At 39.0% G+C, this 25,110-nt stretch overlaps 1 protein-coding gene across 1 annotated transcript in view; it reads left to right on the top strand.

Moving 5' to 3' along the window:
* Positions 1–2,486, top strand: part of KIF11 (kinesin family member 11) — a 49,816-nt gene extending 47,330 nt beyond the window's left edge. The window contains exon 22 of the mRNA XM_029244626.1: positions 1,058–2,486. Coding sequence (XP_029100459.1) covers positions 1,058–1,189 — 132 coding nt within the window. The 3' untranslated portion in view covers positions 1,190–2,486. The remainder of the gene's footprint in view (positions 1–1,057) is intronic.
* Positions 2,487–25,110: the final 22,624 nt, after the last annotated feature.

Here is a 25,110-nt window from a genome sequence, read left to right on the forward strand (position 1 = left end):
ACTTAATCCCTGTTTGGAAATCCTTTCGTTATTAAAGCTTATGATGTTTTGAAGGCCAGGCTTAGTGGTTCGGCTATGGCAAAGAAGTTCCTATAGTACCAGAAAAGACTTGAGATTGGATTTTAGACCTTTAGCTGAAGTCCAGAAATTATTTTTACTCTGATAGCAGTCTGATATGGGGAAATTTTCTGGGTTAAAAACTTTAAAGTTGGTTTATGATTTGTCTAAGAATTGATGAGTGGGTCTACAATGAAAGTCGTCAGTTACTTAAAGCCTCTCTAAGGGCAAGTACAAGGATTCCAATGAAATATTTCCAAATGAGAAATATGAAATAAGTTTTTTAAAAGATAAGATACAACTTAAATAAAAAGTGCCTTGAGGTACCCTGTATATCAGATTCTGTGCTTAAAATAGAATTGCCTTTTTTTTTTTTTTCGCCCACACTGAACCTCTTGTAGGATCTTAGTTCCCTGACCAGGGATTGAACCCAGGCCCTCAACAGTGACAGCACGGACTCCTAACCACTGGACCACCAGAGAATTCCCAGAATTACCATTTTTGTACAATAACAAATCTTTGTTTCCTGAGAGCAAGATTTCTAGCAGCCACACTATTGACATTTTGAGCTGGATAATTCTTTGTTGTGGTGACCTGTCCTATGTATTATGTTTAGCAGCTTCCCTGGCTTTTGTCCACTAGAAGCCAGTAGCAACCACCTAGTTTTAACAACCAAAAATGTCTCCAGACAGTACCAAATGTCCCCTGGGGTGCAAAATCTCCCTACTGAGAACCATTGCCCTACAGTAAAATGTGTAATTATTCCTTGGAAAATCATACAGAAAATTAATACTTCTTTCATCCCCCTCTTGGTGATAAAATGAAGAAGGCATTCATTTCTACTTGCCAAATTGTTGGCTCAAATTTGTGCTGAGTGTTTTCTGAAGTTTTCCACACCTAATTTCTTGCCTATAAACCAGAGAACTTTGAAAATAGAATATGATTAATATGTATCAGATGTTACTTTATATTGACTTAATTTTCCCCCTTAAATTCACAGCATAAAAAATCACATGGAAAAGATAAAGAAAACAGAGGCATTAATCCGCTGGAGAGGTCTAAAGTAGAAGAAACTATAGAGCAATCTGTTACGAAGAGCAGATTACCTCTACGAGCCCAGAACAATTTTTAGTTAACTTGAGGACTGGTAATTTTACTTTCTAAGAAAAATGAAAAATAAAACCTGTAACCCCAGAACTTGAGCCTTGTGTATAGATTAAAAATGAGTAGAAAATATCAAGGCAGTACTGTAAATTTAGTTGAATTTATTATCTACCCATTTTTTCTGTCATTGCTGTAGTTTACTGTATATTAAGTTGGGTTTCATTTGGGATTTGCATTGAGTAAATATGTATTTCTAGCTTTTGATATAAAATAGCTCTTTCATAACAAATGAAAAATATTTTTCTAGTATATTACTAAATAGCAGATATATGGAAGCTGCAGTGTTTTTTCAGGCTTGAACTTACATAGGTAAATATCACCAGTGCATGGTTTTAGGAAGGACCATATCCTTTCTTTTCTTTGTATGATTTAATTATGTTTATATTTGCTTACCTCCTTCCCTAGACTGTTTCATTCTGCCTTCTCAGCAAACTTTCTCCCTTTTTTTGTCACCAAACCATTTGTAGAGCTACAAAATGGTATCCATTATTATTATGGGATAGCCAGAATTTTACCTAGAAATCTTTTACACTTTGCTGTGGTTATCTCTAAAATTGCTGTCAACAATAAACACAACCCTAGAAGTATCCCTTCCTTCAATATTTTAATTTGTTTCCCCCTAGATATGAAAGCATTTCATTCCTTTATGAGGCCTAACACATTAGTCCCCACAGAGTTCATAAAAAGCCATCTTCTCCAGAATATAGATTGCTATTATGAGAGAACTACCTGGAGTTCTGATTAATGGCTATGTGACCCTATTTTGAAGCCTGTATCTTGTGCAAAAGGTCAAAGTGTTTAAGTGCTTTTTGAAGCTATTAATTATGACTATCATTTATATTCTTTTGTTTACCTGGTGAAACTTTTTGTTATTCTTTGTATATAATAAAATATGTGTGTATATATTTTTCACTCTTGAAATCTTAACCCTTATTAGAAGGGCCCTGACAATTTTGATCTGGCAGCTAAATTTCTGGAAGTTGGGATGTTTCAGCATGAAGAACCAGAGCACTTAGAAGGAATATATGTGAAGAATAAATTTTTTACACACATCAAGTTTAAGTGTATAAATTCAGATTTGATTCTGATAGCTAAATAAAACCAAACCCTGTTGGAGAATTAGAAAATCTGCTACTTCAGGGAACTAAGTTTGCCTTGCAGAGTACTAATTATCTTAATAAAAATGATCATATAATTTCTCTGCAAAATCAGATGTCAACATAAGCTATGGATAATATCTAAAAATATAAGCTACCCTCAGTAAATCCATGATTAATAAATTTGGTTTCTACATTAACTTATTTGTCTCATTATTTCTTATTTGGCAATGGGTATGTTTACAGAGTTAAGCCAGTTGTATTAAAATTCCTAAAATAAACTTCTACCGAAGTACCAGCAAGGAAGAAGGGCCTTGGTAAACATCCCGGCTTTCAGTTGCACTTGAAGGGGCTATGATTTAGTGTAAGATTAATGAAAAACAGATTGGGCCTCACAGGGCCTGAAGTCCAGCTTTAAGTCATCTCATTCCCCAAGTTTTAAAGTTATCTAGGAATGCTAATGCAACTGGTTGAACGGCCTGACAGAAGCAAAAATAAATCTGGAGAATTTTAACATCCAGAGCCTTAAATTAGCTCTGTAAATTTTTGTTGTTGTTGTTGTTGTACGCGGGCCTCTCACTGTCGTGGCCTCCCCCGTTGCGGAGCACAGCCTCCGGACATGCAGGCCCAGCGGCCATGGCTCACGGGCCCAGCCGCTCCATGGCACGTGGGATCCTTCCGGTCCGGGGCACGGACCCACGCCCCCTGCATCGGCAGGTGGACTCCCAACCACCGCGCCACCAGGGAAGCCCTGTAAATTTTAATATACAATGTCAAGGACTCAAAAAATAACCCTCAGCAAAAACAGAGTAGGTAGCTTCAAGGACCCATTCCTCCTCAGAGGCAGAAACATTCAGAAACAATTTTGTCAGAACTTGGAAGCAAATGTTGAATCAAGAACAAAGTAACTTAAAAACTAGGAAAGCTTTTTGGTGTTTTACTTGCCCTTGTTACATTCCCCTTCCCAGCTCTGTGGTGGTCTTGAAGACATGCAGAAGCCCATCATTCTCAAAGAGTGAGACCCTGTTCCCTGGTCATGAAGGAGCAGAGGAGATCTTAATCTCAGAAAGTTGTTTGTTGAAACCTGTCTAAGCCAACCTGAAGGACTGAAGCAAGGCACTTGCCTTTGTTTCATCTAACTCAGAACTCAGGGTGGAAAAATGGCAGGTATTTCTCAGAAATATTGTAAGGCAAATGAACAACCTGCTGCCACCTTTGGCAAAGGATTACAGTTGAGGTAAATAAAGGAGTGCCTAAAGCCTGAGAGGAAAAGCTGGGAGAGAATTTCCTAGGGAAGTTAGGCTACTCAAAAACAACAGTGTTTACTAGGGAACTGAGAAAGCCATCAGTTAGGCCAAGCTGCATGGTTAGAAAAGACCTGAGAAGACCTAAGTGTTCACTGCTGGCTGAACTCTAGGCTCAGCACAAGCAGGAAGTGAAGGCTAAGCTGATTTAAAATGACCTAGCTAAGCACTTAAAGGAGTGCTCCAACACAACCAACCTACAAAGACTGGGGGGATTTTTTTTTTTTTCTTTTAATTCTTGTTTTATATATTTATTTTTTGGCTACTAGCATTCAGGAAAATCGGTCAACACACTAGCTGAACACAAGCAAAAAAGTCTTTAGAGACTACGTAAGTCAAAGAATTGAGACTTTACAAAAGAATAGTTTAGAAAAGTCACTAAATAAATTGCTACAGCCCACAGCAAGGAACAAAAACAAACCCCGAAGCATGAAGAATCTGATTTCCAAAGTTACCCTATTACAATATTCAAATGTTCAGTTTTCAACAAAAACTAGGAATTATGCAAAGAAAGTATGGCTCATTCACAGAAGAAATGAACATAAACCATCCCTGAGGGAGCACAAACTTTGGACTTTAAATCAACTGTCTCATATATGCTGAAAGAGCTAAAGGAATCCAGTAGGAAAATGTCTCAACAAATAGAGGATATCCGTGAAGAAACCATAAAAAGGAACCATACAAATTTGGAGCTGAAAAGTAAGATAAATGAAAAAAATCACTAGAGGCTTCCAATATAGATATGATCAGGCAGTAGAAAGCCAGTGAACTTGAAGCTAGGTCAATTGAAATTGTCCAATTGAAGAAGCAAAAAGGGAAAAGAATGAAGGAAAAAGTAGAACTTAAGAGACATGTGGAGCACAATGAAGCACACCAATATTTACAAAAAGAGTACCAAAAGAATAGGAGAGAAAGAAAGAGGCAGACAGTACTTGACAAAATAATGGCTGAAAACTTCTCAGATTTGTTAAAACACTCAAATCTACACATCCAAGATGCTCAATAAATCCAAACAGGATAAACTCAAAGAGATCACAAGACAATCAAACTGTTAAAACTGAAGACAGAATCTTGAAAGCAGCAAGTGTAGTCTTCAGGAAAATGCAAATCAAAACCACAATGAGATATCACTTTACATCCACAAGGATAGCTATAGTAAAAACAGAAAATGACAAGTCGTGGTGAAGCTGTTCAATGGGAACCCTCATATATTGCCTGTGGGAATGTAAAGTGGTTCAGCCACTGTTTAAAAAGTTTGGTGGCTCATAAACAAGTTAAACGTAGAATCACCATTTCACCCAGCAACTCTACTCCTAGGTATCTACCCAAGAGAAAAGAAAAAAATTATCCACACAAATGTTCTTGTTAGCACTATGAGCTAAATGGTATAAACAATCCAAGTGTCCATCAACATATGAATGGATAAATATGTTATATACATATAATGGATTATTACTCAGCCATAGAAAAGAATGAAGCACTGATACATGCTACTGTGTGGATAAATCTTGAAAATATAATGCTATGTGAAAAAAGTCAGATGTAAAAATTCATATATTGTATGTTTACATTTCTATGAAATATCCAGAATAGGTAAATTCATAGAAACAGATTGGTGGTTGCCAAGGCTGTTTTGAGTTGAGGGAAAGGAAATGACTGCTTAATGAATATCAAGTTCTCTTTTGGGATGTTGGAAATGAGTTGCAACTAGATAGATGTGGTGGTTGTACAACGTTATGAATATACAAAGTGCCACGGAATTATGTACTTTAAAATGATTTATTTTAGGGACTTCCCTGGTGGCACAGTGGTTAAGAATTCTGCCAATGCAGGGGACACGCGTTCGATCCCTGCTCCGGGAAGATTCCACATGCTGCGGAGCAACTAAGCCCACGTGCCACAACTACTGAAGCCCAAGCACCTAGAGCCTGTGCTCTGCAACAAGAGAAGCCACCACAATGAGAAGCCCACGCACTGCGACGAAGAGTAGCTTCCACTCACTGCAACTAGAGAAAGCGTGCGCAGCAATGAAGACCCAATGCTGCCATAAATTAATTAATTAATTTAAAAAAATAACCTAGTATACCAAGAGACAGACCAAAAACCCACAGAAAAGACAACAGAAACAAATTACAGAAATTACAGCTAATTGAGTTGCCAAACAAGATCTTTTATTTATTTATTTTTGGCCACACCATGCAGCTTGCAGGATCTTAGTTCCCCGACCAGGGATTGAACCCAGGCCATGGCAGTGAAAGCACCGAGCCTTAACCACTGGACCACCAGGGAATTACCAAAATTCTTTAAATGTTTAATTTTATGTAATTCCCAAACAAAATGTGGAATTCCCAAACAGGATCTTTTAAAATTAAAAAAAAAAGAATCAGATGGAAATTCTAGAACTGAAAAATAGAATAAATTATGAATACAGGGGATGGGTTTAGATGCTGGATAGACAGTTAAAAAGAGTTTCAAAAAGTGGATGATAGGTTAGAAGAAAATTGTTACACTGAAGCATAGCAAGACAAAAGGATGAGAAATATGAAAGAAACAGGATGTGGTGAAGAGATCTAACATCCATATAATTAGTGCCTCATAAGGGAAAAGAATGGGACTGAAGCCCTATAATTCCTGAGCAAGATAAATGCAAAATCACACCTAGCTACACCATAGGCAAACTGCTAAAAGGTTAAATGAAATAAGAAACTAAAAACAATAGAATTAAACTGCTGAAACAAAATAACTGATTGCTATCACAGAACTCTATACCTAATGAAAATATTTTTCAGGAATGATGGTTCATTAAAAGCATCTTATGTGTCTAAGAAATGAAAATTGATTTTTGTCATCACCAAACTGGCACCAAAGGAAACACTAAAGAGTGTTCTTTAAGCGAAAAGAAAATGATACCAAATGGCATCTCAGAGATGCAGGAAAGAATAAAGAACAATGGAAAATATAAATGCATCAGAAAGGTAAATAATCACTATAAAACAATAACAATGTTCTATAGGGTCTAAAATATATATGGAGTTAAAACCCTCAAGAATAGCACATAAAAAAAAAAAAAAAAAGAATAGCACATAAAATGCAAGAAGGATGGGACCTCCCTGGTGGTCCAGTGGGTAAGACTCCATGCTCCCAATGCAGGGGGCTGGGGTTTGATCCCTGGTTGGGGAACTATATCCTGTATGCATGCTGCAACTAAGAGTTCACATGCCTCAACTAAGAAGGCTGCATGCCACAACTAAGAAATCTGTATGCCACAACGAAGATCGTGTGTGCCTCAACTAAGACCCAGAGCAGCCAAAATAAATAAATAAATATTAAAAACAAAAAAAAGATGGAAGAAGGTTAAGAAGAGCTAAAGGATACAAAGATTCTTTGATTATCTGGGAGGTAGTAAAGGTTCTAATTAATATTAGACTTTGATAAGTAAAGTCTAAGTAAAATATTAAACTTGAAAAGAATATATTTTATCATTGGATGGATTTTTCTGTAAATGTCAGACCAAGTTGATTGATAAGGTGGTCAGGTCTTCTGTAACCTTACTGATTTTTCTGTGTAGTTGTTCTATTAATTAAAATGTTGAAGTCTTGAGAATTCCTTGGCAATCCGCTGGTTAAGACTCCATACTTCCATTGCCGAGGGCCCGCGTTTGATCCCTGGTTGGGGAACTAAGATCCCACAAGCCGTGCGGTGTGGCAAAAAAAAAAAAAATTGAAGTCTCTAACTACAACTGTGAATTTTTAAATTTCTCCTTTCAGTTCTTTCCATTTCTAGCACCTGTGTTGTGACGTACATACATCCTTAGAATTGTTACACTTCTTGATGAATCGACCCCTTTATCAGTATTGTCCCTTTTTATCCTTTGTGACATTCCTTATTCTAATGTTAACTGTTATATTAATGTAGATACGCCAGCTTTCTCTTTATTTTTAATTTCCTTTTTAAAAAATTAATTAATTTTAAAATTGAGGTATAGTTGATTTACAACTCCAGCTTTCTCTTTCTTAGTGTTTGCATGATACAGGCATACCTTGGAAAGCCTGTGGAATCAGTTCCAGACCACCACAACAAAGTGAATATAATAAAGCAAGTCACACAAATATTTTGGTTTCCCAGTGCATATAAAAGTTATGTTTACACTATAGACTGTAATCGGTTAAGTGTGTAATAGCATATGTCTAAAAAAATAGGGATTTCCCTGGTGGCGCAGTGGTTAAGAATCTGCCTGCCAGTGCAGGGGACATGGGTTTGATCCCTGATCCAGGAAGATCCCACATGCCGTGGAGCAGCTAAGCCCGTGTGCCACAACTACTGAAGCCCACATGCCCTAGAGCCTGCATTCTGCAACTACTGAGCCCGTGTGCTGCAACTACTGAAGCCCGCGCGCCTAGAGCTCATGCTTCGCAACAAGAGAAGCCACTGCAAATGAGAAGGCCCCGCACCGCAGTGAAGAGTGGCCCCCGCTCGCTGCAACTAGAGATAGCCCGTGTGCAGCAACGAAGACCCAATGCAGCCAAAAAATAAATAAATATAATAATAATAATAATGTACAATCTTAATTTTTAAATACTTTATTGCTAAAAAATGCTAATCATTATCTGGGCCTTCAGAGAGTCATAATCTTTTTGCCGGTGGAGGGTATCACCTCAATGTTGGTGGATGCTGACTGTTCAGGGTGGTCTTTGCTGAAGGCTGGGGTGGCTGTTGCAATTTCTTAAAATAAGACAACAGTGAAGTTTGCCACATCTATTGACTCTTTCAGGAACTAGTTCTCTGTAGCATGCAATGCTGTTTGATAGCATTTTACCCACAGAAGTACTTCTTTCAAAATTGAACTCAAGGGCTTCCCTGGTGGCGCAGTGGTTGAGAGTCCGCCTGCCGATGCAGCGGACACGGGTTCGTGCCCCAGTCCGGGAGGATCCCACATGCCGCGGAGCGGCTGGGCCCGTGAGCCATGGCCGCTGAGCCTGCACGTCCGGAGCCTGTGCTCCGCAACGTGAGAGGCCTCAGCAGTGAGAGGCCCAAAATTGAAGTCAATTCTCTCAAACCTCTCAAACAGTAGGCTTAAAATATTTAGTAAATCATGTTGTAAAACGACACGCTGTCATCCAGCCTTTGCTTCATTTGTAGAGCACAGGCACAATAGATTTAGCATAATTCTTAAAAGCCCTAGGGATTTTGGAATAGTAAGTGAGCATTGGCTTCATGTCTTCACTAGCTGCATTAGCCCTAAACAAGAGAATCAGCCTGTCTTTTGAAGCTTTGAAGCCAGGCATTGACTTCTCCTCTCTAGTTATGAAAGTCCTAGCTGGCATCTTCTTCCAACAGAAGGCTGTTTCATCTACATTGAATCTGTTTAGTGTTGCCACCTTCATTCATTATCTCAGCTCCATCTTCTGGGGAACTTGCAGCAGCTTCTGCATCAGCACCTGCTGTTTCACCTTGCATGCTTATGCTGTAGAGACAGCTTCTTTTCTTAAACCGCATGAACCAAACTCTGCTAGCTTCAAGCTTTTCGTCTGCAGCTTCCTCACCTCTCTCAGCCTTCATAGAATTGAAAAGAATTAGGCCCTTGCTCTGAATTAAGTTTGGCCGAAGTGACTGTTGTGGCTGGTTTGATCTTCTATCCAGATCACTAAAACTTTCTCCCTATCAGCAATAAGGCTGTTTCTCTTTCTTATCATTTGTGTGTTCACTGGAGTAGCACTTTCAATTTCCTTCAAGAACTTTTACTTTGCATCCACAACTTGGCTATTTGGCCGTTTGGTGCAACAGGCCTAGCTTTTGGCCTCTCTCATCTTTCGACATGCCTTCCTCACTAGGCTTAATCATTTCTAGCTTTTGATTTAAAGTGAGAGATGTGCAACTCTTTTATTCACTTGAACACTTAGAGGTCATTGTAGGATTATTAATCAGCCTATCAATTTCAATATTGCTGTGTCTCAGGGAACAGGGGAGCCCAAGGAGAGGGAGAGAGATGGGGGAATGGCTGGTGGGTGGAGCAGTCACAACACACGCAACATTAATTAATTTCGCCATCTTACATGGGCATGTTTTGTGGCACTCCAGAACAATTACAATAGCAACTTCAAAGATCACTGACCGGGCTTCCCTGGTGGCGCAGTGGTTGAGAGTCTGCCTGCCGATGTAGGGGAGGCGGGTTTGTGCCCCGGTCCGGGAGGATCCCACATGCCGCGGAGCGGCTGGGCCCATGAGCCACGGCCGCTGAGCCTGCGCGTCCGGAGCCTGTGCTCCGCAACGGGAGAGGCCACAACAGTGAGGCCCGCGTAAAACAAAAAAACAAAACAAAACAAGAAAAAAAGATCACTGATCACAGATCACCATAACAAATATAACAATAATAATGAAAAAGCTTAAAATACTGAGAGAATTACCGAAATGTGACAGAGACATGAAGTGAGCAAATGCTGTTGGAAAAAGGATGCCAATAGATTTGCTTGATGTGGGGTTTACCACAAACTTTCAATTTGGAAAAAATGCAGTATCTGTGAAGTATAATAAAACGGGTATGCCTATATATCTTTTTCCATTCTTTTTCTTTTAATTGTCTATCTTTTCTATTTGAAGTGAGCTTTTTATAGATAATAATTGCTCTTTATACAGTCTGACAATCTTTTAATCCATTTATTTGGACTACTTATATTTAATGTGATTATTGGGTTTAAATATATAATCTTGCTAATTGTTTTCTATTTGTCCCCTCTGTTCTTTGTTTCTTCTTTTTGTTTTTTTAGCGGTACAAATTAAATTTTTTTATTTCTTATCTTTTTTTAAGGTTTCTTTTTTTAAAAAATTGAAGTATAGTTGACTTACAACGTTGTGTTAGTTTCAAGTGTACAGCAAAGTGATTCAGTTATACATACATATATATTTTTTTCGGATTCATTTTCCTTACAGCTTATTACAAAATATTGAGTATAGTTCCCTGAGTTATACAGTAGGTCCTTGTTCGTTATCTATTTTATATATAGTAGTGTGTATATGTTAATCCCAAACTCCTAATTTATTCCTCCCCACTTTCCCCTTTGGTAACCATAAGTTTGTTTTCTATGTCTGTGGGTCTATTTCTGTTTTGTATATAAGTTCATTTTTATTTTTTTTTAGATTCCACATATAAGCAATATCATATGATATTTGTCTTTCTGTCTGACTTACTTCACTTAGTATGATAATCTCTAGGCCCATCCATGTTGCTGCAAATGGCATTATATCATTCTTTTTTAGGGCTGAGTAATATTCCACTGTATAAATATACCACATCTTCTTTATCCATTCATCTGTTGATAAACATTTAGGTTGCTTCCATGTTCTGGCTATTGTAAATAGTGCTGCAATGAACATTGGGGTGAATGTATCTTTTCAAATTATGGTTTTCTCTGGATATATTCCCAGGAGTGGGATTGCAGGATCATATGGTAGCTCTACATTTAGCCTTTAAAGGAACCTCCATACTGTTCTCCATAGTGACTCTACCAATTTACATTCCCACCAACAGTGTAGGAAGGTTCCTTTTTCTCCACATCCTCTCCAGCATTTATTCTTTGTAGACTTTTTATCATGGCCATTCTGACCACTCTGAAGTGATACCCCATTGTAGTTTTGATTTGCATTTCTTTTGTTCTTTTTTTCTCTTTTTCTTCCTCCTTTGGAATTAATTGAATGTTTTTATGAATCCATTTTATCTCCATTAAAAATTTTGTTTAGGGACTTCTCTGCTGGTCCAGCAGTTAAGACTCCATGCTCCCAATGCAGGCGGCCCAGGTTCAATCCCTGGTCAGGGAATTAGATCCTGCATTTTGCAACCAAAGATCCCACATGCTGCAGCTAAAGACCCAGTGCAGCCAAATAAAAAAAATGTTTTTTGTTTCATTTTTTTCCAAAGGCTTACAATATATATATTGAATTAATCACAGTCTGCCTTCAAAAAAAATTATACTGAGTCATATATAGCTTCAGAACCTAACAAGAGCACACTTCTAATTATTCTCTCTCATCCCCTCTGTGGTTTTCATTTTACTTTCATATTTGCAATAAAACCACAATACACCAGTACTATATTTCTTTTTGAAAGACAATGATCTTTTGGAGAGATTAAAAATAAGAGAAAGAATGTTTTTCTATTTATTTTTATTTTAACCATTTCCAGAGATCTTCATTTATTTTTGTAGATCTATTTCTTTGTGTATGATACCGGATTCTCTGATATACTCCTCTTGCTTGTAGAGCTTCCTTTAATATTTCTTATAGTACAGGACTGCTGGTAATGAATTCTGTCATTTTTGTTTTCTAAAAATTTCTTCATTTTTGAAAGATATTTCATTGGGTGTAGGATCCTGGGTTGACAGTTATTTTCTTTCAGTACTTTAAAAACGTCGCTCCATTGTCCTCTGGTTTGCACAGTGTCTAATAAGAAGCCTGGTGTGTAATTCTTATCTATGTTCTCCTGCATTTAATGTCTTCTTTCTCTGGCTGCCTTCAAATTTTTCTCCTTAACTTTGGTTTTCAGTAGTTGGATTAGGGTAGGAGCTAGGTTGCTAGAGGGCTTTTTCAGTGTTCCTACTCCATCCTCAGCTTGCAGCCTTCCCTGTGTGCCTGAACTGGGGAAGGGTCTCTGAGCACACTTTTGCCCTTCTGCCATGGGAAGGCTGCTGTTCCCTTCCCTCATTCTTGGGTTTTGCTGTCCTGGAGTGGGGGACTGGGGAGGGCTTTCTGCTGCCCAGGTCCAGCTTTAGTCCTAGCAGGCCCTGTGTCCTGGGTCTCAGGGGATTTGGGCTTTCTCAGTGATCCTGTCCCTCCCTGGGGTAGCAAAACTCTGCCAGTAATTTTGGCAGGTTCTTTGCAGGAGAGAGTTTCCTGCTCCTCCCCTAGAAGTAGAGGGTTTTGGTTTGTTTTTTTACCTTGATCTCAGTCACAGTGGTTTTCACCTGTTCCCTGGGAGCCACAAGTTTTTCTACCCTTCTCCCTATGGCTTTGGTCTGTAAGGAGGAAGGGTCTGGGCAGAGCTTCATGCCTTTTTTTTGTAGTGGTGGCTGCTCTCTTTTCCAAGCATGCATCACTAATGGCGGCTTTCTCTGGTCTCCTGCCTGGGCTTCTGTTTTTCTTGAGCACCTGGTAAAGTCTGTGAAGAGCCTGTTATTCTGTGCCAATTCCCATTGCGTCTGCAGCTCCCAGGGGTTCTATACTTTCGTCCTAGCTCACATTAAACCTTTGGCAATTTGTTAAATATTTTAGCTGAATTCTTCTTACCTGCTTGCATGGTATCTGGTGTCTCCTCCTCCCAGGTCAGCTACTGCTTATCCCTGTCTCTCACTGGGAAGTCCTCTCTTTCTTCAGATTGCTTGGCTGTCCTAAGACAGCTCTCTCATTGGTTCAGAAAAGCTATGATTGTGTGGTTTGTCTAGTTTTTTCTTGTTAGAATGGCAACAATGGTTTTTTCAGCTTTCTACATCCTAGGTGGGAGCAGAATCAGTGTACTTTCCTGTTAACAACTTCTAACTTGTTAGATAAATAGTGGGACTGATTTCAAGAGAGGTTTCCTTTTCAAATGTGTGCCTGTTTTGTTCCCATTTAACCCTTTTTAAACAAAATTGTTATATGTTTACTTACTATTTCTTCCAGCCGCTTACCAGCCTAGTCTTTCTCAGTTTTTATGGTCACCACCCATGCCTTCAAAGATACTTCCCCATTGTGTACTTGAAAAGTCCTGAGCATGTAAGAATTCGATCTGGGACTTCCCTGGTTAAGAATTTGCCTGCCAATGCAGGGGACACGGGTTTGATCCCTGGTCCAGGAAGTTCTCACATGCCATGGAGCAACTAAGCCTGTGAGCCACAACTACTTAGCCTGTGCTCTAGAGCCCGCGAGCCACAACTACTGAGCCCGCGTACCACAACTACTGAAGCCTGCATGCCTAGAGCCCGTGCTCTGCAACAAGAGAAGCCACTGCAATGAGAAGTCTGTGCACTGCAATGAAGAGTAGCCCTCGCTCACCACAACTAGAGAAAGCCCATGTGCAGAAACGAAGACCCAATGCAGCCAAAAAAAAAAAAGGATTTGATCTGATATCCTGTTAGGTTTAACCTAATCTCCGTACTGAAAAGCTTTTGTTTTGAAGGAAATTGAAAACCTTGCTACTGTACCTTGCATGGCAAATTATCTGCTGGAGAAAGTGGCTTTGGTTCAATAGAAGCATCAGTGGCAGATCTCACTTGGTACTTTTTCCCCCAAAGACGAAGAGAAAGAAGAGAAACCGGTAAAAACCATTTCGTAGATATTTTATTAAAAATATTATTTTAAATGGCTGTTGTTACTTTCTCACTGAATTATAAATCACTTGGTTGGATAACTCAGAATTAGAAGAGCAAAAACAAAATCAGGCTACACTTTTAGAATCACTCATTTTTCTTTTTATCAGTGGGAATAGACCATGAATTGATGAGCCTAAGAATACTTGCTTGAAGTTTCTATAAAGATAAATAATGCGCTTATTTTCTATCCTTTGTAAGAAAAAGTGTCTTTGACTTATTTAAAATACAATATTGGATGATTAAAATGTAATCAAAACAGTTTTAATTTATGGAGTTTGAAATAACCTAGCGCAAATTCGGAGAAGTTCCTGGGCAGCTGCAACACCAGAAGCAGATATTCTTGCCTTGGCTACAGGCTCCAGCGCGGGATCCGGCTCCCGCTCCTGCTGAGCTCCAGCTCCAGCTCCTGCTCAGCCCAAAGAGCCTTCACCAGCCTGTGCTTTAGGAAATTCAGCCCCTCCTTACCCTTCAGCCTGCAAGGCCCTGAACCAAGATGGCGGAGTAGAAGGATGTGCTCTCACTCCTTCTTGCGAGAACACCAGAATCACAACTAGCTGCTGGACAGTCATCGACAGGAGGACACTGGAACTCACCAAAAAAGATACCCCACATCCAAAGACAAAGGAGAAGCCACAATGAAACGGTAGGAGGGGCGCAATCACACTAAAATCAAATCCCATAACTGCTGGGTGGGTGACTCACAGATTGGAGGACACTTATACCACAGAAGTCCACCCACTGGAGTGAAGGTTCTGAACCCCACATCAGGCTTCCCAACCTGGGGGTCCGGCAACAGGAGGAGGAATTCCTAGAGAATCAGACTTTGAAGGCTAGTGGGAACTGACTGCAGGACTTCAACAGGACTGGGGGAAACAGAGACTCCACTCTTGAAGGGCACACACAAAGTAGTGTGCACATCAGGACCCAGGGGAAGGAGCAGTGACACCAGAGGAGACTGAACCAGACCTACCTGCTAGTGTTGGAGGGTCTCCTGCAGAGGCGGGGTGTGACTGTGGCTCACCATGGGGACAAGGACACTGGCAGCAGAAGTTCTGGGAAGCACTCCTTGGCGTGAGCTCCCAAACTCATTCTATGAGGCCACCATCACCCTGATACCAAAACCAGACAAAGATACAGACTGAAAGTAAAGGGATGGAAAAAGATATTCCATGCAAATGGAAATCAAAAGAAAGCTGGAGTAGCAATACTCATATCAGATAAAATACTTGAAAATAAAGAATGTTACGGGAGACAAGGAAGGACACTACATAATGATCAAGGTATCAATACAAGAAGAAGATATAACAATTATAATTATATATGCACCCCACATAGGAGCACCTCAATATATAAGGCAACTGCTAACAGCTATAAAAGAGGAAATCGACAGTAACACAATAATAGTGGGGGACCTTAACACCTCACTTACACCAATGGACGGATCATCCAAAATGAAAATAAATAAGGAAACAGAAGCTTTAAATGACACAATAGACCAGATAGATTTAATTGATATTTATAGGACATTCCATCTAAAAACAGCAGATTGCACTTTCTTCTCAGGTGCGCACGGAACATTCTCCAGGATAGGTCACATCTTGGGTCACAAATCAAGCCTCAGTAAATTTAAGACAATTGAAATCATATCAAGCATCTTTTCAGACCACAATGCTATGAGATTAGAAATGAATTACAGGGGAAAAAACGTAAAAAACACAAACACAGGGAGGCTAAACAATACATTACTAAATAACGAAGATATCACTGAAGAAATCAAAGAGGAAATCAAAAAATACCTAGAGACAAATGACAATGAAAACACAACGATCCAAAACCTATGGGATGCAGCAAAAGCCATTCTAAGAGGGAAGTTTATAGGTATACGAGCCTACCTCAAGAAGCAAGTAAAATCTCAAATAAACAATCTAACCTTACACCTAAAGGCTCTAGAAAAAGAACAACAAACAAAACCTAAAGTTAGCAGAAGGAAAGAAATCATAAAGATCAGAGCAGAAATAAATGCAATAGAAACAAAGAAAACAATAGCAAAGATCAATAAAACTAAAAGCTGGTTCTTTGAGAAGATAAACAAAATTGATAAAACACTAGCCAGACTCATCAAGAAAAAGATGGAGAGGACTCAAATCAATAAAATTAGAAACGAAAAAGGAGAAGTTACAACAGACACCGCAGAAATACAAAGCATCCTAAGAGACTGCTACAAGCAACTCTGCCAATAAAATGGACAACCTGGAAGAAATGGACAAATTCTTAGGAAGCTATAGCCTTCCAAGACTGAACCAGGAAGGAATAGAAAATATGAACAGACAAACCACAAGTAATGAAATTGAAACTGTGACTAAAAATCTTCCAACAAACAAAAGTCCAGGACCAGATGGCGTCACAAGCGAATTCTACCAAACATTTAGAGAAGAGCTAACACCCATCCTTCTCAAACTCTTCCAAAAAATTGCAGAGGAAGGAACATTCCCAAACTTATTCTATAAGGCCACCATCACCCTAATACCAAACCAGACAAAGATACTACAAAAAAAGAAAATTACAGACCAATATCACTGATGAATATGATGCAAAAATCCTCAACAAAATACTAGCAAACAGAATCCAACAACACATTAAAAGGATCATATACCATGATCAAGTGGGATTTATCCCAGGGATGGAAGGATTCTTCAATATATGCAAACCAATCAATGTGATACACCATATTAACATACTGAAGAGTAAAAACCTTATGGTCATCTCAATAGATGCAGAAAAAGCTTTTGACAAAATTCAACACCCGTTTATGATAAAAAACTCTCCAGAACGTGGGCATAGAGGGAACCTACTTCAACATAATAAAGGCCATATATGACAAACCCACCACAAACATCATTCTCAATGGTGAAAAACTGAAAGCATTTCCTCTAAGATCAGGAATAAGGCAAGGATGTCCACTCTCACCACTATTATTCAACATAGTTCTGGAAGTCCTAGCCACGGCAATCAGAGAAGAAAAAGAAATAAAAGGAATACAAATTGGAAAAGAAGAAGTAAAACTGTCACTGTTTGCTGATGACATGGTACTATACATAGGGAATCCTAAAGATTCCACCAGAAAACTACTAAAGCTAATCAATGAATTTGGTAAAGTTGCAGGATACAAAATTAATGCACAGAAATCTCTTGCATTCCTATACACTAATGATGAAAAATCTGAAAGAAATTAAGGAAACACTCCCATTTACCACTGCAACAAAAAGTATAAAATACCTAGGAATAAACCTACTTAGGGAGACAAAAGACCTCTATGCAGAAAACTATAAGACACCGATGAAAGAAATTAAAGATGACACAAACAAGATGGAGAGATATACCATGTTCTTGGACTGGAAGAATCAATATTGTGAAAATGACTATACTACCCAAAGCAATTTACAGATGCAGTGCAATCCCAATCAAATTACCAATGGCAATTTTTACAGAACTAGAACAAAAAATCTTAAAATTTGTATGGAGATACAAAAGACCCCGAATAGCAAAAGCAGTCTTGAGGGAAAATGAAGAAGCTGGAGGCATCAGACTCCCTGACTTCAGACTATACTACAAAGCTACAGGAATCAAGACAATATGGTACTGGCACAAAAACAGAAATACAGATCAATGGAACGGGATAGAAAGCCCAGAGATAAACCCACGCACCTTTGGTCAACTAATCTACGACAAAGGAGGCAAGGGTATACAATGGAGAAAAGACAGTCTCTTCAATAAGTGGTGCTGGAAAACTGGACAGCTACATGTAAAAGAATGAAGTTAGAACACTCCCTAACACCATACACAAAAATAAACTCCAAATGGATTCGAGACTTAAATGTAACACCGGACACTATAAAACTCTTAGAGGAAAACATAGGAAGAACACTCTTTGACATAAAACACAGCAAGATCTTTTTTGACCCACCTCCTAGAGTAATGGAAATAAAAACAAAAATAAACAAATGGGACCTAATGAAACTTCAACGCTTTTACACAGCCAAGGAAACCATAAACAAGACGAAAAGAAACCCTCAGAATGGGAGAAAATATTTGCAAATGAATCAACGGACAAAGGCTTAATCTGCAAAATATATAAACAGGTCATGCAGCTCAACATTAAAGAAACAACCCAATCCAAAAGTGGGCAGAAGACCTAAATAGACATTTCTCCAAAGAAGACATACAGATGGCCAAGAAGCACATGAAAAGCTGCTCAACATCACTAATTATTAGAGAAATGCAAATCAAAACTACAATGAGGTATCACCTCACACCAGTTAGAATGGGCATCATCAGAAAATCTACAAACAACAAATGCTGGAGAGGGTGTGGACGAAAGGGAACCCTCTTGCACTGTTGGTGGGAATGTAAATTGATACAGCCACTATGGAGAACAGTATGGAAGTTCCTTAAAAAACTAAAAATAGAATTACCATATGATCCAGCAATTCCACTACTGGGCATATACCCAGAGAAAACCATAATTCAAAAAGACACATGCACCCCAATGTTCATTGCAGCACTATTTACAATAGCCAGCTCATGGAAGCAACCTAAATGCCTATTGACAAACGAATGGATAAAGAAGTTGTGGTACATATATACAAGGGAATATTAGCCATAAAAAGGAATGAAACTGGGTCATTTGTGGAGCCGTTGATGGATCTAGAGACTGTCATACAGAGTGAAGTAAGTCAGAAAGAGAAAAACAAATATTGTATATTAACGCATATATGTGGAACCTAGAAAAATGGTGCAGATGAACTGGTCTGTAGGGCAGAAATTGAGACACAGATGTAGAGAACAAACATCTGGACACCAAGGGGGGAAAGCGGCCAGGGGGTGGGGATGGTGGTGTGGTGAATTGGGTGATTGGGATTGACATGTATACACTGATGTGTATAAAATTGATGACTAATGAAACCTGCTGTATAAAAAAATAAAATTAAAAAATTAAAAAAATATAACCTAGTGCAATTATTATAATTTTAAAAGTAAAAGGTGGTAGAAATCTAATTTATTTTGAGCATGGTGCTGATTAATAATTTTGTATACACTGTATCTATATGTGTATGTACTTATGTACCTGATCATAATAGACAATATATGCTTGCTTACACATTTAGATTCATAAAGAGACTTCCCTGGCAGTCCAGGGGCTAAGACCCCACGCTTCCACTGCAGAGGGCATGGGTTCGATCCCTGGTCATAGAACTAAGATCCTGCATGCTACATGGCATGGCCAAAAAAAACAGAAAAAAACCTTTGCTCTCCTTTTTTTTTCTTCCGTGGAGACTTCCTGTTTTTCACTTTAATGTCCCAGAATACCCAGAAATGGGTGCATACGCAGGGAATAAAGTGATAGGTATGGCCTTCTTGTTTAAAAATAGTACTTGCACCTCTTACAATTGCTTAACCAATAGCATGGGTTTATGGCACCACAGAAAGATCTTGTTCAAGAATCATGTCCAAGATTAAATCCTTGCTTTGCTATTTATTCGCTCTGTGCCTTTGGACAAGTTGTTTAACTCCTCTGGGCCTGTTTCCTCATTTATAACATGGAGTTTTTACCTATCTGCTGGATTACAAAAAGGGAGCAAAAGTTTCTTGGGTTTCCAGCCTTAGAGAGTTAATAAGGTGGAAAGTAATGAGCCTACAGTCATTGTGTGGCTAGTTTTCCATCAACTCGAAGGCTGGAACTCCATGTGTAACATCTTCCTGCTCTGCTTCCACAGTCATCGCTCCTGGTGATCATGAAAGAGGAAGGCCTCACACACTGTGGCTCAGCGCCATGAGCCACCCGGTTTAGGAGCTGCTGTCACCACAGCAACTGCCCCTGTGACTGCTGCTCTTGTCCATATTCCTTGTCCTCATTCCCTCTGAGACTTCTTAAATATTCTGCTCCATCCAGATGTTCACCTTCTCATTCAGAAAAACAGAATGGCTCGTTCTCCCTAGAAACCCAGCAAGCCCCTTTTGTACTCAGGGTTGGGCTTTCAGCCTATATAATCCTGCTCTTTCTCCTAGAAGTGCTGGGGTGACACTCAGTGACCCACATTTGATGATGCCATCTTGATGCCAGGGACAGTGCTGGGTGTTGGTGGAGGACACGGGTGACTGAGACACAGCTTCTGCTCTTCAGGAACCATTAGGCCTCTCCAGTCTTGGGGACTATACGCTATTAAGTGCAGTCCCCCAAATCAACCTGGGCAGTCATCTTCTCTTTTCCTCTTTTCCACTACTCCCACTTCAACTATTCAATCTCCCTTCTCTCTGCTTCCCTCTTCCCCATCTCAAACACGGCTCTTCTCTTTTTAGCTTCAGTGGCTGAGTGGCTGGAGGGACTAATAATCAAGATCATGAACTTAGAAGGAGAAACAAATCAGAACCATCTTCCCTAAACTAGGAAAGATTTAGGAAATGTACAGCCCCACTCCTTTTATCGATTTTGTTTTCCTTCAACATAAGCCATGCAAATAGTATTTTGTATAATTTAGGAGGTTAAAAAGTCAAACAACCAAAAATTGTTTGCCTTTCAACTTGGGAGAAGGAAAGACGGGCTAAACTAATTTCTTTATAGCTTATTGCTTGCCACCAGGCAAAATTTATTCTACTCCTTTCAAATAGAAGGAAGTTGAGAACTTACCGGGTCAGGTACAGTGCTAAAAATTTTAAAGGCAGTGGTACATTTAATCCTCACAACTGTATGATATAGGTGTGATTATTAGCTTTTTCTTTTTTTAGGCTAAAATAAAAAACATAGGCCGAGAAAAAGTAAATGCTTTGCCAAGGTCATAGAGTTAGGAAATGTCAGAGAAAGGTCCATGCTTTTAACCAGTGGGTAATACTACCCTTCATATCTATGCATATATAAAAACAGTATACAAAAAGCCCAGATGCTAAGCAAAGAAGAGGGAAGACGATTAGAATGTCATCCATGTGATATCTGGTTCATTGCTACACTAAGAACTGTAATAACTGCAGAATCTTGAGTATTAGCTTCATTGAACTTTCCAGCTCTTGAATCTTCATGCGGAGTGTTCATTTTAGTTAATTCACTACAACAACAACAGCAATCAGATAGAGTTTGTTTTTATGACATTCATTCACCCATAATACTACAACAAAGCTCCTTGAGGGCAGGGACCTTTTCTTGTTAATCTTTGTATCCTCTACAGTATAATAGACCTCAAGTACATTTCTAATTGAAAAACCTCCCTGTAATAAAAGATTCCCAAATCCAGATGACACACATTTATTTCAAGCAATATTTACTAGAGCAATGCTCTCTTTTTTTTAATTTTTTATTTTTGCAGTGTGTGGGCCTCTCACTGCTGCGGCTTCTCCCGTTGCGGAGCACAGGCTCCGGACGCGCAGGCTCAGCGGCCATGGCTCACGGGCCCAGCCGCTCCGCGGCCAAAGTGAGCTTCCCGGACCGGGGCACGAGCCCGTGTCCCCTGCATCGGCAGGCAGACTCTCAACCACTGCGCCACCAGGGAAGCCCAATGCTCTATTTTCATAAAAGAATTAGTAGATCCCTCTGGTCTGCTTCTCTTCCACCATCATTGTTGTATTTGTCATCATCATTGTGATCATCATCACAGCAACTACTGTTTATCGACTGTTTAGTGTATGCCAGTGATTTACGTGCAAAATAACTCATTTAACCCTCATAACAGTATTATGAGAGAGACATTATCACAATCCCTATACTACTTTTGAGGAAACTGGAGCTCAAAATGGTTAAGAAACTAATCAAAGCTCGCAATAACAATGGTGGAGGTAGCATTAAAAAATCACATTGTTTTTTTTTGTTTGTTTTTTATTTTTTTTTTGCGGTACACGGGCCTCTCACTGTTGTGGCCTCTCCCGTCGTGGAGCACAGGCTCCGGACGCGCAGGCCCAGCGGCCATGGCTCACGGGCCCAGCCGCTCCACGGCATGTGGGATCCTCCCGGACCGGGGCACGAACCTGTGTCCCCTGCATCGGCAGGCGGACTCTCAACCACTGCGCCACCAGGGAAGCCCACCATTGTTTTTTTTTTTAATTGAAGTAGAGTTGATTTACAACGTTGTGCCAATCTCTGCTCTACGGCAAAAAATCACATTTGTTTGACTGTGCTATTAGGTGCTATTGAGCACCTACTACATGCCAGACACTGTTTCAGGAACAGTGTTCAAAATTCAAAAAGTACAAAAGGGTATACAGCATAAAGTCACTACCCATCCCATTCACACTCCCCTCCCCTACCTATGTGCCACCATGCACTTCTCTTCTAAGCAACTGATGTTATCAGTTTCTTGGGACCTATAACTTCAGGTAGCAATTTTCCTTTTAGGTCCAACATTGGCATGATCAATATCCCCACCTCTCCTGATAGTCTCAGACTTCTTTGATGAGTTATCTGAAACAATTCAGTATTTCAGGCCCATTTCACAGCTGGGGGAAAAATGTGTCCTCGGGAAGCCAGATTATGTTTTATCTGAGGTCATTGCCAAGCAAGAGAGTGGGTTCCTGTAGGCAGCTCACAGTGTCTTTACCATGAAGCACTTTACTCAGTTTTCTAGGAGGTGATCATCTCCAGCGCTTATTGATTCCCACAGTTAGGATTTCCAGAATGTTTCCCCTCTACCTCTCTGGACTGAAGATTTCTTTATGACCCCCACAGTCCTGCTGAATAAGACCTGCGACTTCTTTGTGGTTGGGGCATCATGACATTTGTTGCCTTTTCCTTTTCTCAGAATCGAATCTTTTTTTTTCCAGCTAAACTATTTTTTAAACATTTTTATTGGAGTAGAGTTGCTTTAAAATGTTGTTAGTTTCTGCTGTATTGTAAAGTGAATCAGTTATACATATACATATATCCACTTTTTTTTAGATTCTTTTCCCATGTAGGTCATTACAGAGTATTGAGTAGAGTTCCCTGTGCTATAGAGTAGGTTCTTATTAGTTATCTATTTTATATATAGTAGTGTGTGTATGTCAATCCCAGTTCATCCACCCCCACTTTCCCCCTTCATAACCATGTTTGTTTTTAGAATAGAATCTTTAGAGTGCTCCTTAGAGTTAAGGACAGGGGAATTTTATGCCCATAAGATCTCAAATGATTTCATGAAAATGAAAAAATCAGGACCAGAATCTAAACTGGATTTAAATTTTTCTTCGGACATTCGGTTCCTTGGTAATAAACTTCTTCTTCCTCTCCTTTCTAGGGGGTGATTAGAAAGAAGGACACCTGCCTGGTGAAAAAATGCAAATGAAGGAACACAGGATCCAGGGAAGTAGGTTGGTGTGCTGAATAGAAAGGGCCCATGGTCCACACAGCAAGAGTCCTGGTTCATCATTTCTGGTTCTTTCTCAAGGATTGTTGCCTGGGAGTTTAGATGAATATCCACAGATTTGGATTACATGTCAAAATATCACTTCTGACATTGTAGCCTTTGTTAAAATTATTATTCATGTGACGTCCTTTCATCATTAAAAAAATAACATAACAGCTCTACTTAGATATAATTCACACCATATAATTCACCCATTAAACATTTTTCTTTTCTGGATACTCTCAAAGTTGTGTAACCATCACTACAATAACTTCTAGAACATTTTCATTACCTCAGAAAGAAACTCTGTACCCATTAGCAGTCCACTCTTCATTTATCCCCAACTTCCTTAGCCCTAGGGAACCACTAATCTACTTTCTGTCTCTATAGATTTGCCTTTTCTGGACATTTCATATAAATGGAATCATCTAATATGTGGCCTTTTGTGTCTGGCTTCTTTCACTTAGCAAAATGTTTAAGTTCACCTATGTTGTAGCACGTGTCAGTACTTCATACATTTTTATTACTGAATAATATTCCATTGCTTGGATGTACATTTTATTTATTTATTTATCAGTGGATGGACATTTGAACTCTTTCCACTTTTTGGCTATCATGAATAATTCTACTATGAACATTTGTGTACAAGTTTTTGTATGGATACATATTTTCATTTCTTGGGTATACACCTAGGAGTGGGATTACTGGGTCATATGGTAACTCTATGTTTAATCTTTTTAGGAACTGCCACAGTGTTTTCCAAAGCAGCTTCTTCATTTTACATTGCCACCAGCAATGTACAAGTGTTCTAAATCTACACATTCTTACCAACATTCATTATTTTGTTTTTTTTATTTATTGTTGGCTGTGGAGTCCTAACCACTGGACCGCCAGGGAATTCCCGTTTAGAGTCATTCTTTTCTTCTTTTTATTTTCTTTTTGGCCACACTACACAGAATGTGGGATCTTAGTTTACCGACCAGGGATCGAACCTGTCCCCCCTGCAGTGGAAGTGCAGAAACCCAATCACTGGGCCGCCATGGAAGTCCCTATTTTGTTTTTTTAAAAAGAAATTATTATAGCTATCCTAGGAGGTATAAAGTGGTATCTACTTATGGTTTTGATTTTCGTTTCCCTGATGTCTAATGGTATTGGACATTTTTTCACATGCTTATTGACCATTTGTGTATCTTCTCTGGAGAAATGTCTATTCAGATCTTTTGCTCATTTAAAAAATAGGGTTCTCTTTTTGTTATTGAGTTCTTCATCACTTTTTTAAATTGAGCAAATAAATATCATAAGCTCCACCCAAAGCTCAGTGGTTGCTAAAATCTACCCACATTACAGTGTTATGTAAAGTACATTACAGTATGTAAAATGTGAACACCACTGAAGCGACATTGTGATGACTACTGCCTGTGTTTTCCAGAGCTCTGATCCCATTCATGACATGGACAAGATATTTCTTTTGATCACAGTAGCATCTTGTAAGTTAATAAAACCCTAAAACACTAATTAATTAGATTTTGTCAAATTTTAAATAAAATACAATATAGTGAAATAGAATTAAATGTTATAATAAAATCAATTCATGCTCTCAAGCTGTAGCTCATTTGAAGTTTTACTTCTATGTACATTTAATTACTGAAAATAAGTTACAAAAAATTTACCTAAACTCCTACTAGATAAACTAGAGGTGAGAACCACATTCCCTTCTTACAAAGTTTGGTATCTTGCACAATAGTAGTGACTAAAATAAATGGTGCTAAATTTTTAAGGAGAGTCTTCTTTA

This window comes from Monodon monoceros, unplaced genomic scaffold (genome assembly GCF_005190385.1).
Source record: "Monodon monoceros isolate NGI ecotype Baffin Bay Population unplaced genomic scaffold, NGI_Narwhal_1 Super_Scaffold_4, whole genome shotgun sequence".
Lineage (NCBI taxonomy): Eukaryota > Metazoa > Chordata > Mammalia > Artiodactyla > Monodontidae > Monodon > Monodon monoceros.